We start from the raw sequence: 13133 nt of genomic DNA, 5'->3' as shown, positions 1-13133 counted from the left end.
CCATCTTTTAGATTTAGAGAAGACTGCTTATTGAAAGGAAGAGTTTTATTAATGTGGCAGAAGTAGAAACAGCATTCTATTTTTGGATCTCCTGTGTGAGCTTTAAATTCATCTGCTCTGATCTAACTAGCTGGGTTCACTAAGCCCCTCAGCAATGCTGTGCTTGTTAGAATCCAATTCTAGGGAAAGAAGCATTCAGTCTTCTGGAAGAAGGGTTTTTGTATAAATGAAATAGCATGTAAAGCTAGGCAGGTTACATAATAGTGCCTTTAGATTCAAAGCAAGAACAGGCAGCTTGGACCTAGATCTCTGAATTGGTGGAGAATGGGAACTGATGTTTTATGCTTGCTTGAAAGTTACTTGTGGTATGACAGTACAAGTTGCTGATGTAGGACAGAGCTAGGTATGTGGGTCAGCTGGTTCTGGGACATTTGCTGATTGATGGTGCAAATGCAAATAAAATCTTATCCAAACATTCCTTTTTACATTATGTGGCTTATTTTTTTTCTTGCTTTATATTCTCACCATTTCCCAAACTGGTTTAATTGAACAAGTAATAATCTTCTACACATTCTTCCCACCCTGTTATGACCTTTTATTGGTGATAAGACACTAGACTGAAGTGAGGTCCACAGTGACTAGGCAAGTTTTATTTACCTGCTATTGCCCTGGGTTAGCCATAAAATGGCTGGGGAAGGGTGCCTTTTTGGCAGGATTCCTTCAGTGTCTGCTTGAGCTGAGGATTGAAGCCAGAGGAAGGATGTTTGTTTTCCTTTGTCATTTCTCCATGGCAGGCCAACATATTTTATGATGTAGCCAATATGGCTTTGGTGACACCCACTCAAACATTGGAGAAATCTCTGCATCCCCCGCCACTTGACTGCTGGATGAGGGAACATAGATAATGGGACTAGCAACATGTAGGAGAGAGACTCCTTTGGTCCACCAGGGTGCGGATTGAAGATGTTTGGCAGTGAGGGAATAGTCCTTCCTTAGTAATCCATTGAGTGTCCCAAAACAGATGCTGGGGCAGGCCTGGGACGAGAACTTCCATTTTACTGAGATAGGTACTTTTTTTAGGTCCTTCTTTACCAGTCTTCCTTCTTCAATCCCTGTCACTTAGAGGTACCCTTTCTTTCTGGAGTGTTAGGCTCTTGGCTTGGCAAAAGCATTTGATGGAGATAGGCAGGGAGAGAGGATCTCAAAGGACTGGGTAGGTGAGCAGGAATACTCTGCCGTTTCTCCTGGAGAAGATTAGGGCCGAAGTAAAAGGCTAGGAGAGAAGTAAAAGGTAGATTCCTTTCTTTGGAAGGTATAAGATTGATGGTAAAGGACTCTGGGGAATAGGGGGAAAAAAACTACAGAAAGTAGATGAGAATTGTAGGAAGAAACTTCACTCTAACAGCTAGTGGTTACACTCTACTACTCTCCCTGTCTTGCCTTGCCTTTACCCTGAAGTTTTCTCAAGCAGAAGACAGGGATAGAAGCCCAAGGGTCCTGTGAGGGAGGGATGATGGTAAATATTTAAGAGTCAATGACAAGGAACAGAAAAATGGAAAAGAAATTAATAACTTTGTTTATTTAGCCAGCCCTGGAGCTTGAACTCAGCATGCACTGTCCCTTAGCTGCTTTTGTTCAAGGCTAGCCCTCAAGTACTTGAGCCACAGCACCACTTCTGGCCTTTTCTGTTTACGTGGTACTGAGGAATAGAACCCAGGGCTTCATGCATTCTAGGCAAGCACTCTACCACTAAGTCACATTCCCTGCCCCAAAATTAATAACTTAAAAAAAACTTTAAAACTTTTCTTTCTTCCTTCCCTCCCTTGGCAATGCTGGGGCTGTAGAACCCAGAGCCTTGTGCATGCTAAGCAATCAATCTCTTAGCTTATACCACACCCTCCAAACTATAGAAATCATGATCATTTTCCAATATTATGCAGAACTAGAAGTCTGCCAAATAAGGTGGTGATAGACACCTGTAATCCCAGCTACTTTAGAAGCTGAGTCAGAAGGATGACTTCATTTTAAAAAATTTGGATTTAAATTATGTTAAGGTTCAAAGATCAAGGTATGGAATGGAGATCACCTGTAATTATGTAGTAGTCATTGTGCCTCTCTCTCTCTCTCTCTCTCTCTCTCTCTCTCTCTCTTTCTCTCTCTCTCTCTCTCTCTCTCTCTCTTTCTCCTTCTCTCTCCTCTCCCTCCCTCTCTCCTGATCATGGAGTCTTGAACTCAGGGCCTGGGCACTGTCCTTGAACTTTTCTGCTCAAGGCTAGCACTCTACTACTTTGAGCCACAGCTCCACTATTTTTACTGTGGCTTTTGTTGTTGTTGTTTCCTCCCTGCTCTCCCCCTTTGTCACATCTACTGCCCTAGCTTCACTTAGGCCAAATATTATTCCCAGACCAAATTGCCAGGGCCAAACTCATGGTCCTATTCTCTTAGAGCTCCTAAGAACTTTTGTTAATGTTTTGTGAGTGTCATTGAATGGTGCTACCCTGTTCTGATTTCAAAAGCTAAAAACATAACAGTTACTGTCAACACTCCTTCAAATTTAGTCTCATATCCAGCCCATCATTAAGCCTTACCAATTATCTCTTTATTTACTCCCTCAAATATAAAACTTCCATTTATTAGAACCACCCTCCTTGAAAGCCTGAAGAATAATGCAGTTTTATTTATTCCATTTTGACTCCTTCCAACTCTTTGTACATGACTTACTGCTTAAAACTCAGTGATTTTTTTTTTCTATTGCTATAAGGATAAAACCAGATTCTTGACAAGTCTTGCAGTACTCTGTGAGCCCGATGTCTTTCTATTTTCGTAGTTTCTTTCCTCTCACATTCATTAATTATTTAGTCAATGCCTCTCTTCCTCATTAGAAAGAGACCTTCTCTGTTTTGCTTGCTATTTTATCCCTAGGGCATAGCATAGAGCCCAGTGTGTAAACAATGTTCATGTATTTGTTGAATGACCTAGTGAATCTGAAATGAAGTAGGTGGATGCACCATACAGAAAGCATGCCTATAAGGTTATAATGTAAAGCGACTCACTATTTAAATACTATATATTTCTTAAATTGGATTCTTGAGGCTGTAAAAGTAAAGAACCCTGAAGGATCTTTTTATTTCAGACTTTTATCAGTGAGAAAACTGAGGCCCAGAATGCTGAACTGTGACTTGTAAAAAAGTCCTCAGATTTTTAGTTAGTACTGTTGCTCATTTCCTTTGACCACCAGTGCACATATTCTCTGTTAACTGAGGCATGGCTCTTTATGCAAGTAGGAAGGAATTCATTCTAAAAGGCCTCAGGGGCATGAACTGCCCTTGGTATAGAAACCACTGTTTAATTCCTCCCAAGAAGTTGATAACTGGCTTTTCTACAGCTATTGCAGTTTTGTGTGTGTGTGCTGTTTAATACCTCCCGAGAAGTTGATAACTGGCTTTTCTATAGCTATTGCAGTGTGTGTGTGTGTGTGTGTGTGTGTGTGTGTGTGTGTGTGTGTGTGTGTGTGTGTGTGTGTGTGTGTGTGTGTGTGTGTGTGTGTGTGTGTGTGTGTGTGTGTGTGTGTGTGTGTGTGTGTGTGTGTGTGTGTGTGTGTGTGTGTGTGTGTGTGTGTGTGTTGGTTGTGGGAGCTGAACTCTCGGCCTGGACTCTGTTCCTCAGCTCAAGGCTAGCACTCTACCACTTGAGTCACAGCACCATTTCCAGCTTTTTCTGCTTAGGTGGTGTTAAGGAATTGAACCCAGGGCCTCATGCAAGCAAGGCAAACACTCTACTACTGAGCCACCTTCCCAGCCTCAGCTACTGCAGTTTTTATTAGTTTTGTTAATATTTTTCTTATAATAAGTAGGAATATGCTTTTCCTTCTCAGATTAAGTCGGAATCTGCTTTCCTTTTTATATTATACATATATGTATAGATATACGAATATACTATTATATATACTTATTATTTATTTATGTATAATATGCGCTACATATTACTTAAAAGTATAATAGATCATAATTTAACATATAATACAATATATTATATATTGTATATAAATATATATATACATATGTACTATAAATGTGTGGATAGATAGATGTACATATATGTGTGTGTGTGTGTGTGTATATATATATAGTGTGTGTGTGTGTGTGTGTGTGTATGTGAGTGTGTATGTTCTGAGACTGGGGCTTGAACTCTGGGTTTTCTTTCTTCACCTAGCTTTTTCCAGTCATAACTGGAACTTTACCACTTGAGCAATGCCTCCAGTTCTGGCTTTTTGCTGATTAATTTGAGATAAGAGTCTCTTGGATTTGTCTGTCCTGTCTGGCCTTGAGCCATGATCCACAGATCTTGAGTTGCAGTAATCTTTATTTTACCTCATAATGGCTCCGAGGCTTCACTTGAGTAGTGATGCTGGCAATTGGATATGGCAAAGAGGGCTTAAATTCTTAAGTGACAGGGCCAATGATTTCAGCCTCCTGAGTAGCTAGGATTACAGACTTGATTCACCAATATCCAGTTCTTCTCTCTTAATATTTGACCATACAATTCTATTTTTTTCTTTTTGTTTTTCCTTTTTTTATTTTTTTGGTTGGTTGTGGGGTTTGAACTCTGGGCCTGAGCACTGTCCCTCAGTCTTCAGCTCAAGGCGAGCACTCTACCTCTTGAGCTACAGTGCCACTTCTGGTTTTCTAGTCATTTATTGGCAATAAGAGTCTCATGGCTTTCCTGCCTGGGCTGGCTTTGAACTGTGATCCTCAGATCTCAGCCTCCTGAGTAGCTAGGATTACAGGTGTGAGCCACTGGTGCCCGGCTACAATTCTAATTTTATCCTTTGATGTGACAGTAATTTTAATCCTTTTATTCAAGTCAGTCCTAAAATATTCAAAGACTCTCTGTTGTTTACTAGTTTTCTAGGCTAAATATCTTTGATTAGTTGTTTACAGACAGAACTGTTTTGAAGCTCCCTTATTTTAGTGCATTCATTTTTTGTGAAAAAAAAATTTTTAAGATAAGGAATTCAGTCTTTAACTGAATTCGGAGCCCTACCCTTTAGTAGTGGTTTTGCTTTTCAGTTTTACTTATCTCTAGTCAAGTCAATGGTTCAGAAATATTAAATAGAAAATGTTAGAAATAAACAGGACTTTAAAGAATGCACCTTTCCTAGTAGTTTAAAGAAATCTCAAACCATCCCAGTCCAAGGTTGTGAGTCATCTCTATTAGCTGTCCTAGAGTCACTGAATTATCATCTGGGTTATTAGATCTTCTCAGATGCATCACAGTTCTTGAGTTGCTGTAGTCTTTATTTTACTTTATAATGGCTCCAAGGCCTAAGAGTAGTGTTGCTGGCATTGGATATGGCTAAGAGAGGCTTTAAGTGCTTAAGTGATAGGGCAAATGAAAGAAAAAATACTGACTGAAGTTGCAAACATAACAGTCGCATTATGTGGTGAATGCTTAGGAAGGAAAATTCATAGGGCTTGGTACTATCTCCATGGTTACACTCGTCTACTGGGGTCTTGGGAATTAACCCTGCCATGGTTAAGGGATGATTACTGTATTCTAGCTGTCAAGAAGTGATCTAACATATATACAGTTTAGTAACTAAGCTCTGGGGTTGCACAGACTTTGATTTACTTAGTGGGTAAAGCTATTGTCTAGATTAACAAATGATCTAGATGCATTCATAGTAAGTAGTACATTTACCAGCTCATAAAGCCCTTAGTGTATTTTCCTCAACTTTGCTGTCCTCAGTGTTGTTGATCTAAATTTAAAAAATCAGAGAGATTCTCTAAAGAATAGTATTTACGTTGAGAATAATAGAACATTGCAATGGGAATAGTGAATGCCACTAGTAAGCTAGGAGATTGAAGCAATAGGAAGTTTTAAAGGCCAAAATTTTGAGGAAGATTATATATTAGGTTTTTGTTTTTTTGTTTTTGTCAGTTGTGGAGCTTGAACTGTGGGCCTGGGCTCTGTCCCTCAGCTCTTCAGCTCAAAGCTAGCGCCCTACCACTTGAGCCACAACGCCACTTCCGGTTTTCTGGTTTTCTGAGTGATTTATTGGAGATAAGAGTCTAACGGACTTTTGTGCCTAGGCTGGCTTTGAACCTTGATCCTTAGATCTCAGCCTCCTAAGCAGCTAGGATTACAGGCATGAGCCACCAGTGCCTGGCATATATTAGGTATTTTAAGATAGTAGTCTTTGATCATATAATTAATAATAAGAGTGTAGGGCTGCGAAGGTGGCTCAGTGGCAGAGTGCTTGCCTTGCATGCATGAGGCCCTGGGTTCGATTCCTCAGCACCACATAAGCAAAAAGAAAACAGCTGGAAGTGGCGCTGTGGCTCAAGGGGTAGAGCACTAGCCTTGAGCTGAAGAGCTGAGGGACAGCACCCAGGCCCAGAGTTCAGGCCCCACGACTGGACCCCCCCCCCCAAAAAAAAAAAAGAGTGTAAGAATGTCTTCATGTCTAGGGAATGTAACTCAGTAGAATAATATTTACTTTGTACGAGCAAGGTCCAAGGATTCAGTCCTCATCACTAAAAAAAAAAAAAAAAAAAAAAAAAGGCAGAGCAGGTACATAGTAAAACCAATCACTAGGTGCTGTCCTTATAGAAGTGAGGGTTTTGTTCTGGTTTGGCTTGAGAGAGGGAGAGAGACAGGGAAAGAGACAGAGACAGAGAGTTTTGCCCATCCAGTGGCTTGAACTCAGAGCCTGAGCACTGTCTCTGAGCTTCTTTTTTTTTTTTTTTTTTTTTTTTTTTTGTCGGTCATGGGGCTTGAACTCTGGGCCTGGGCAACTGTCCCTCAGCTCTTAAGCTGTTTGTTTCCCTGAGCTCTTCAGCATTCTACCATTTGAGCCACAGCACCACTTCCAGTGTTCTGGTGATATTGGAGATAAGAGTTTCATGGACTTTCCTGCCAGGGCTGACTTTGAACTTCGATCCTCAGATCTCAGCCTCCTGAATAGCTAGGATTACAGATATGAGCCACAGGTGCCTGGCTGTCTCTGAGCTTCTTCTTTTGCTTAGGGCTAGCTCTTTTCCTCTAGAGCCACAAAACAATTTCCAGCTTTTTCTTTTTATGTAGTACTGAGGAATGGAACCCAGGGCTTCATGCACTCTTACCACTAAGCCACATTTACAGCCCTGATTTTTTTTTTAAAAAATTATCCTTAAGTAGTTGTACAAAGGAGTTGTCATTTAACAAAGCAGTTTATGAATATAATGCATCTTGATCCATTCACCCCTTTCAACATTTTCACCCATCCCTTTCCCACCCACTCCTTCCCTCAGTCTTTTTAATTTGGGAGGACGTACATTGAATTCTTGACTGCATTTTCCTCCTCTTCTTTTTGTATACTCTTTCCCTATTGACTCCACCCACCCTTTTAATTTTTGTTTACTTTGGTTTTATAATTAATGTGGTAGCCTCTGCAAGCTTGTTGTCTGATATTTTTTTGTGTGTGATAGTTGTTGTTGCTGTCAGGCAGCAACCTTCATAGCTTAGCTTTGCTTACTTATTTTTTTAAGGTTTACACAGAAAAATCTGTCTTGATTCTGATAACTTTTATAGTTTTCTTCCCTTTTTAACCTTCGTTTGTTTTGTTTTTAAGACAGTGTCTTATTTGTGTTGCCCAAACTGACCTTACACTAATGGTCCTCTCCAGCCTCCAGGATAAGCTGGGACTACAGAATCATACTAACATGCCGATATTTCTTTCATGGTGCTTTTATTTATCTTTAACTACTGTCTAAGACCGTATTTGCTTTAAGCTCAGTTACACCACAGCGGGTTATGTTGAATTTATAGACATCTAAAAATTACCTATGTACCTATAATCCTAGCTGTTTAGGAGGTTGAGATCCAGGGATTGAGGTTTGAGCCAGATTAGGCAGGAAAGTTGGTGAGACTTACATCCAGTTAACTATCAAAGAGCAGAAGTAGAGCTGTGGCTCAAGTAGTGGAGCTCTAGTGTTTAGCAAAAAGTAAGGAGGGATAGTGCCCAGATCCTGACTTCAAGCCCTAGTACTAGCATTAAAAGAAAAAAAAGAAAAAAGAAAAAAACATTGAACTGTTGCTTTACCACAGGTCCCTTATCCTGTACATGTTTGCTGTCCTTGAGAACATTGCATAGAAGTTTATGGTGGAGGGCTGGGAAGGTGGCTCAGTAGTAGAGTGCTTGCCTTGCATGCATGAGGCCCTGGGTTCGATTCCTCAGCACCACATATGCAGAAAAAGCCGGAAGTGGCAGTGTGGCTCAAGTGGTAGAGTGCTAGCCTTGAGCTGAAGAGCTGAGGGACAGCACCCAGGCCCAGAGTTCAGGCCCCACAACCAGCAAAAAAAAAAAAAAAAAATGTTTATGGTGGAGGCTTCTCCTATTGTATCAGAATAGCTTTTGTATTGTATCTCTTTAGGTGCATCAGTTGATGCTAATCTAAATCTTTGATCTTGGTTTCTATGTACTAGTTTGGATATTTGGCCTCAAAGGACAGAACCTTACCCAGACTAACTCAAATCCACATCATAAAGAGATGGGTAAATTTCATGGAACTTAAGCAAGAATAGAGAGGTGAGCCTTTGCAGTCATTGAAAAAGCCACCAGGCACTTCCTGTCTCTTTCACTTCTTGGAATAGCATGATCTTCTGTTTCTTGTACCCTGCCTTCAGCCTTGTACAAATCTCCTTTCTGTTTTCAGAGTCTTGAGAGAAAATCTGATTGTTGTTTATATCATTTAGATGATGCAATAAAACTTATTTAGGAAAAGACAAAGCATATCAAGGGTCTACTGCAATGTATATTATGTGATGTTAGCATTTTTAAGGGTAAACCTGGTCTGGAGAAATCTTCATATACCAAACAGCTGAATCATTTCCCAGCCCAGCCTGACAATTTCAGGGTCAGAATTCTATGCAGTAAGTAGATTTGAATCTTTGGATGTTAAAACCAAAAATATTCCTTACTTCATAAGACAGAATTTAAACACACTATTTTTAAAAGAATAAAAACAAAAGAAGTGGAAAAGCCATCATAGACAGCTCAGATTACCTCTTTGGAGCTAAAAACTAAGAGAATCAATTTGTAAAAATTTAAGTGGGGACTCTGGTGGTTTATACCTGTAACCCTAGCTACTTAGGAGGCTAAGATCTGAGGATCATGGTTCAAAGCCAGCCTGGGCAGGAAAATCTGTGAGCCTCTTACCTCTAATTGACCACCAGAAAAGCAGAATTAGAGCTGTGACTCAAAGTGGTAGAGCAAAAGAGTTAAAGCCCCGTGACCAAGAAAAAAAAAAATGTACCAAAAATTTAAGTGGAAGCCAGGCACTGATGGCTTACACCTGTAATCCTAGCTACTCTGGATACTGAGAGTGAGGATCACGGTTCAAAGCCAGCCTGGGAAGTTCATGAGACTCTTATTTCCAATTAACCATTAGAAAACCAGAAGTGGTACTGCGGCTTAAAGTGGTAGAGTGCTAACCTTGAGCAAAAGAATCTTAGGGATGGGGCTGAGAAGGTGGCTCAGTGGTAGAGCGCTTGCCTTGCATGCCTGAGGTCCTGGGTTCAATTCCTCAGCACCACATAAGCAAAAAGAAAAAAGCTGGAAGTGGCACTGTGGCTCAAGTGGTAGAGTGCTAGCCTTGAGCTGAAGAGCTGAGGGACAGTGCCCAGGCCCAGAGTTCAGGCCCCAAGACCGGATCCCCCCACCCCCCCCAAAAAATTGAATTGCCAACAACTGCTAAAAACGGATCTAATTTCCTAATTTTATTATTTAAAAGTTAGAAAAGTACATGAAGTAAATCCTCATGAATGTAAATCTGTTTGATGGAAAATGTAACACTGAAATGCTTAAAAGAATCATTTTAAAAAATCTTAGCTATTATAGCTTTTTTTAAATTAAGGGCTGTACTACTACACACTACATAGTATACCTAGCCCCAAATAACCCTTGCTACTTTAATTTTAACAAAATAATGGGTTTCATTATGACATCTTTATATGTTCCCAGTACCTTCTTTTGTGCCTAGGTACTGTCTTTGAGCTTTGCTCAAGGCTAGCCATAGCTCCACCTCCGGCTTTTTGTGGTTAATTGGAGATCATAGAGTTTCCTACTTAGGCTGGCTTTGAACCACAATCCTCAGATTTCAGCCTCCTGAGTAGCTAGGATTATAATCATGAGCCACTGGCACCTAGAACCTCTGTTTTTAATGGTTTGTTTTCTTGTTTGTTTTCCCTTTCCCTTATTAGCACAAATAATAGTATGCATGTATTCTTTTACAACATTTCAAACATATGGTTATCAGCATACCTAAGTGAAATTGTGTATGTTTAAAAATATTCTTCTTAAAATTTTGTATGTAGCCATGCACTGGTGGCTCATACCTGTAATCCTAGCTACTCAGGAGGCTGAGATCTGAGAGTGGTGGTTTGAGACCAGCCTGGGCATAAAAGTCCATGAGATTCTTATCTCTAGTTAATGAGCAAAAAAGCTGGAAGTAGTGGTGTGGCCCAAATGTTTGGACACTAGTCTTAAGTGAATAAGCTAAAGGAATAGTGCCAGGCAGGCCCTGAGTTCAAGCCCCAGTAACAGCATGCATGGGCACACACACACACATACTTTTTATTATGAAGACTTTCAAAGCAGTACAATGAAAACTAGCATATACCTAAATCTGTGTGAAAATGATCAGATTTTTGCTATGTAATCTAGGCTAAACTAAGATAATCCTCTTGTGTCTACCTGAATGCTGGGGTTATAGATGTATGCTACTGTGTACAGCTTTTAAAGGCAATTCTTTACCTACTATTCCAAATTTGGTTCTTTTAGTTCTAAGATACACTAAGATACCGAGCTGGTCTTGGTGGTTTTCATTTATTTTTGTAACAATTGACTTACTTAATTCTCATCTATTTATTGTGTAAAATTCTGACACTGGAACTGACAGTCGGGGTCTGGGAACTGTCTAGGTGCTCATCTGCATCCCTACAACTAAGCTGATGGTGTCTGAAGATTCCTCAGCCTAGTTTAGCCTAAAGAATGTTAATGCATTGCAATTAAGCTTCGATTTACTTAGCCTTTTTCAGAATAGCTGTACTATTGGCATAATTGTTACAATGTACATACACAGTTTGGAACAGTAAAATTCATTTTGGGATATAATGCCCTTTTAGGCTCTACTGTCATACTTGCTGAGCTTTAAAGCAGCTTAATTCAAAAAGAGTTTGCTGTTTATCTAGGTGAATTTAGATAGTATGAAGTATGATGATCCTTTGATAGATGGCTTTTTATTTTTCTGTTTTAGAATCTCAAGAAGCTGAGGAACAGCTGGTAGCAGAAGTGATTGAAAAATGTTCATCTGAAACTTGTTCTAAACCTACGGAAAATGAGGTACCACAACTGGCCACTGATACTCATCCAGTCCAGGATGGCAAAGAAGAACCTGAACACGATACTAGCAAAATCTCAGTAGTGAGGCCATATTCAATAGGAACCAAGAATTCCAAAGATATCCCAGCATCTCTTGGAACAAAAGCAGCCTATGGCTGTGTAACTGAAGTCTCAGGGGAGGTTTTGCCTTCCATCCCACCAGAAGTCATCCAAGACAAGGCAATGACAGAAGGCAACATGGGGGTTACACTTGAAGCTTCTACAGAAATGGATCTAAAGGTCAGCAGCTCCTGTCTAGAGCCTGTAACCAGTAGAAGCAAACTAAGAAAGCCTAAGCCTGTCTCCCTGCGGAAGAAAGCAACTGGAGGAGAGTTTTCAGAAACAGAAACTTCCAGGGACGGCATACCTATTCCCAAGTCATCCTCCCAGTTCCAATCAGATGAATCTGATGAGAACACACCTGTGCTGGGTGCTACCAAGAACCAGAAATCTCCTCCTGACTGGAAAGAAGCTTCTGGCACTCTGAGTAGTGACACCAATGACTCAGGAGTTGACCTGCAGGAAGAGTCGAAGAGTTCACCTCTCAAACTCCAGTTTGATTTCATAGAAGTAGAAAATGGAGAGGCCAGGAAAGCCCTTCCAAAGAAACCTGGCAAGAAACCAGGAAACAAACTGATGCCCAAGATACAAAAAGATGGCATCAGTAAACTAGGAGGGGTAGAACAGACTGTAGAGCCAACAACCAGAGACACACCCTTCTCCCAAGCATCCCCTAAGAAAGAACCAACTCAATGGGATCACCCCAACTTTAATCCCTTTGGGAGCCACTCCATTCTGCAGAAATCCCCACCTCTGTCCTCTAAGGGCTCCTACCACTTTGACCCAGATAACTTTGACGAATCCATGGATCCCTTTAAGCCAACCACAACTTTAACAAGCAGCGAATTTTGTTCTTCCACTGGTAATCATGTTAATGAAATATTAGAATCACCTAAGAAGGCAAAGTCTCGTTTAATAACGTGAGTGACGTTGGGTGCTGGGTGCTATGTCTGTATTCTCTTTGAGTTCAGCAGTAGCTACTTTTGGTTTTGGTGAGCTACATTTATCTTGGACTATACAAAGCTTATGACTTTATTCTGTACTCTAAGAGTATTCCTTTCTAGGTTTTTGACTAATTTTTGAATCCTTGACTTATTTAACTAAACTTTTGTAGGTATTCCTTACTCTGCATAGTTTTATGTTTATTTTTTTGTTTATTTTGTTGTGGGGCTTGAACTCAGGGCCTGGGTCCTGTCCCTGAGTTTCTTTGTGCTCAAAGTTAGTGCTCTACCACATTGAACCACAGCTCCACTTCTGGTTTTCTGGTGGTAAATTGGAGATAAGAGTGTCACAGACTTACCTGCCTGGGCTGGCTTTGAACTGTGATCCTTAGATCTCAGCCTCATGGGTAGCTAGGATTATAGGCATGAGCCATTAGCACCCAGCTCTGCATAGTTGGGTTTTTTTTGCTAAAAAAAATCAGGTAGAAATTTGATAGGTTCATAAACCTCAGTCAAGATTACTTTGGGTACAGAATTCAAATGTAAGTGTTGTGTGTGTATGTGTACACATGCATAGGCACGTGCACTGGTGGGGCATGAACTCAGGGCCTGGATGGTGTCCTTGAGTTTTTTTGCTCAAAGCTAGTGCTCTACTACTTGAGCCACAAATCTACTTCTGGCTTTTTGGTGGTTAATTAGAAAAATCTCAT

The 13133-nt window shown here is 40.4% G+C and overlaps 1 protein-coding gene across 5 annotated transcripts in view; it reads left to right on the top strand.

Moving 5' to 3' along the window:
* The window catches only part of Tacc1 (transforming acidic coiled-coil containing protein 1), a 74450-nt gene that overhangs the window by 24983 nt on the left and 36334 nt on the right, over nt 1-13133 (top strand). For 4 of the 5 annotated variants that reach the window (XM_070016132.1, XM_070016130.1, XM_070016131.1 and 1 more), the window contains exon 3: nt 11298-12402. The exons of the other annotated variant lie outside the window; for it this stretch is intronic. In XM_070016132.1, coding sequence (XP_069872233.1) covers nt 11298-12402 — 1105 coding nt within the window. The remainder of the gene's footprint in view (nt 1-11297; nt 12403-13133) is intronic. 5 annotated transcript variants of the gene reach the window in all.

This window comes from Dipodomys merriami, unplaced genomic scaffold, assembly GCF_024711535.1.
Source record: "Dipodomys merriami isolate MVZ:Mamm:240054 unplaced genomic scaffold, mDipMer1.0.p SCAF_12, whole genome shotgun sequence".
NCBI lineage: Eukaryota > Metazoa > Chordata > Mammalia > Rodentia > Heteromyidae > Dipodomys > Dipodomys merriami.
The sequence above is the reverse complement of the archived record's forward strand: the minus strand, read 5'-3'. Positions and strand labels throughout refer to the sequence as shown.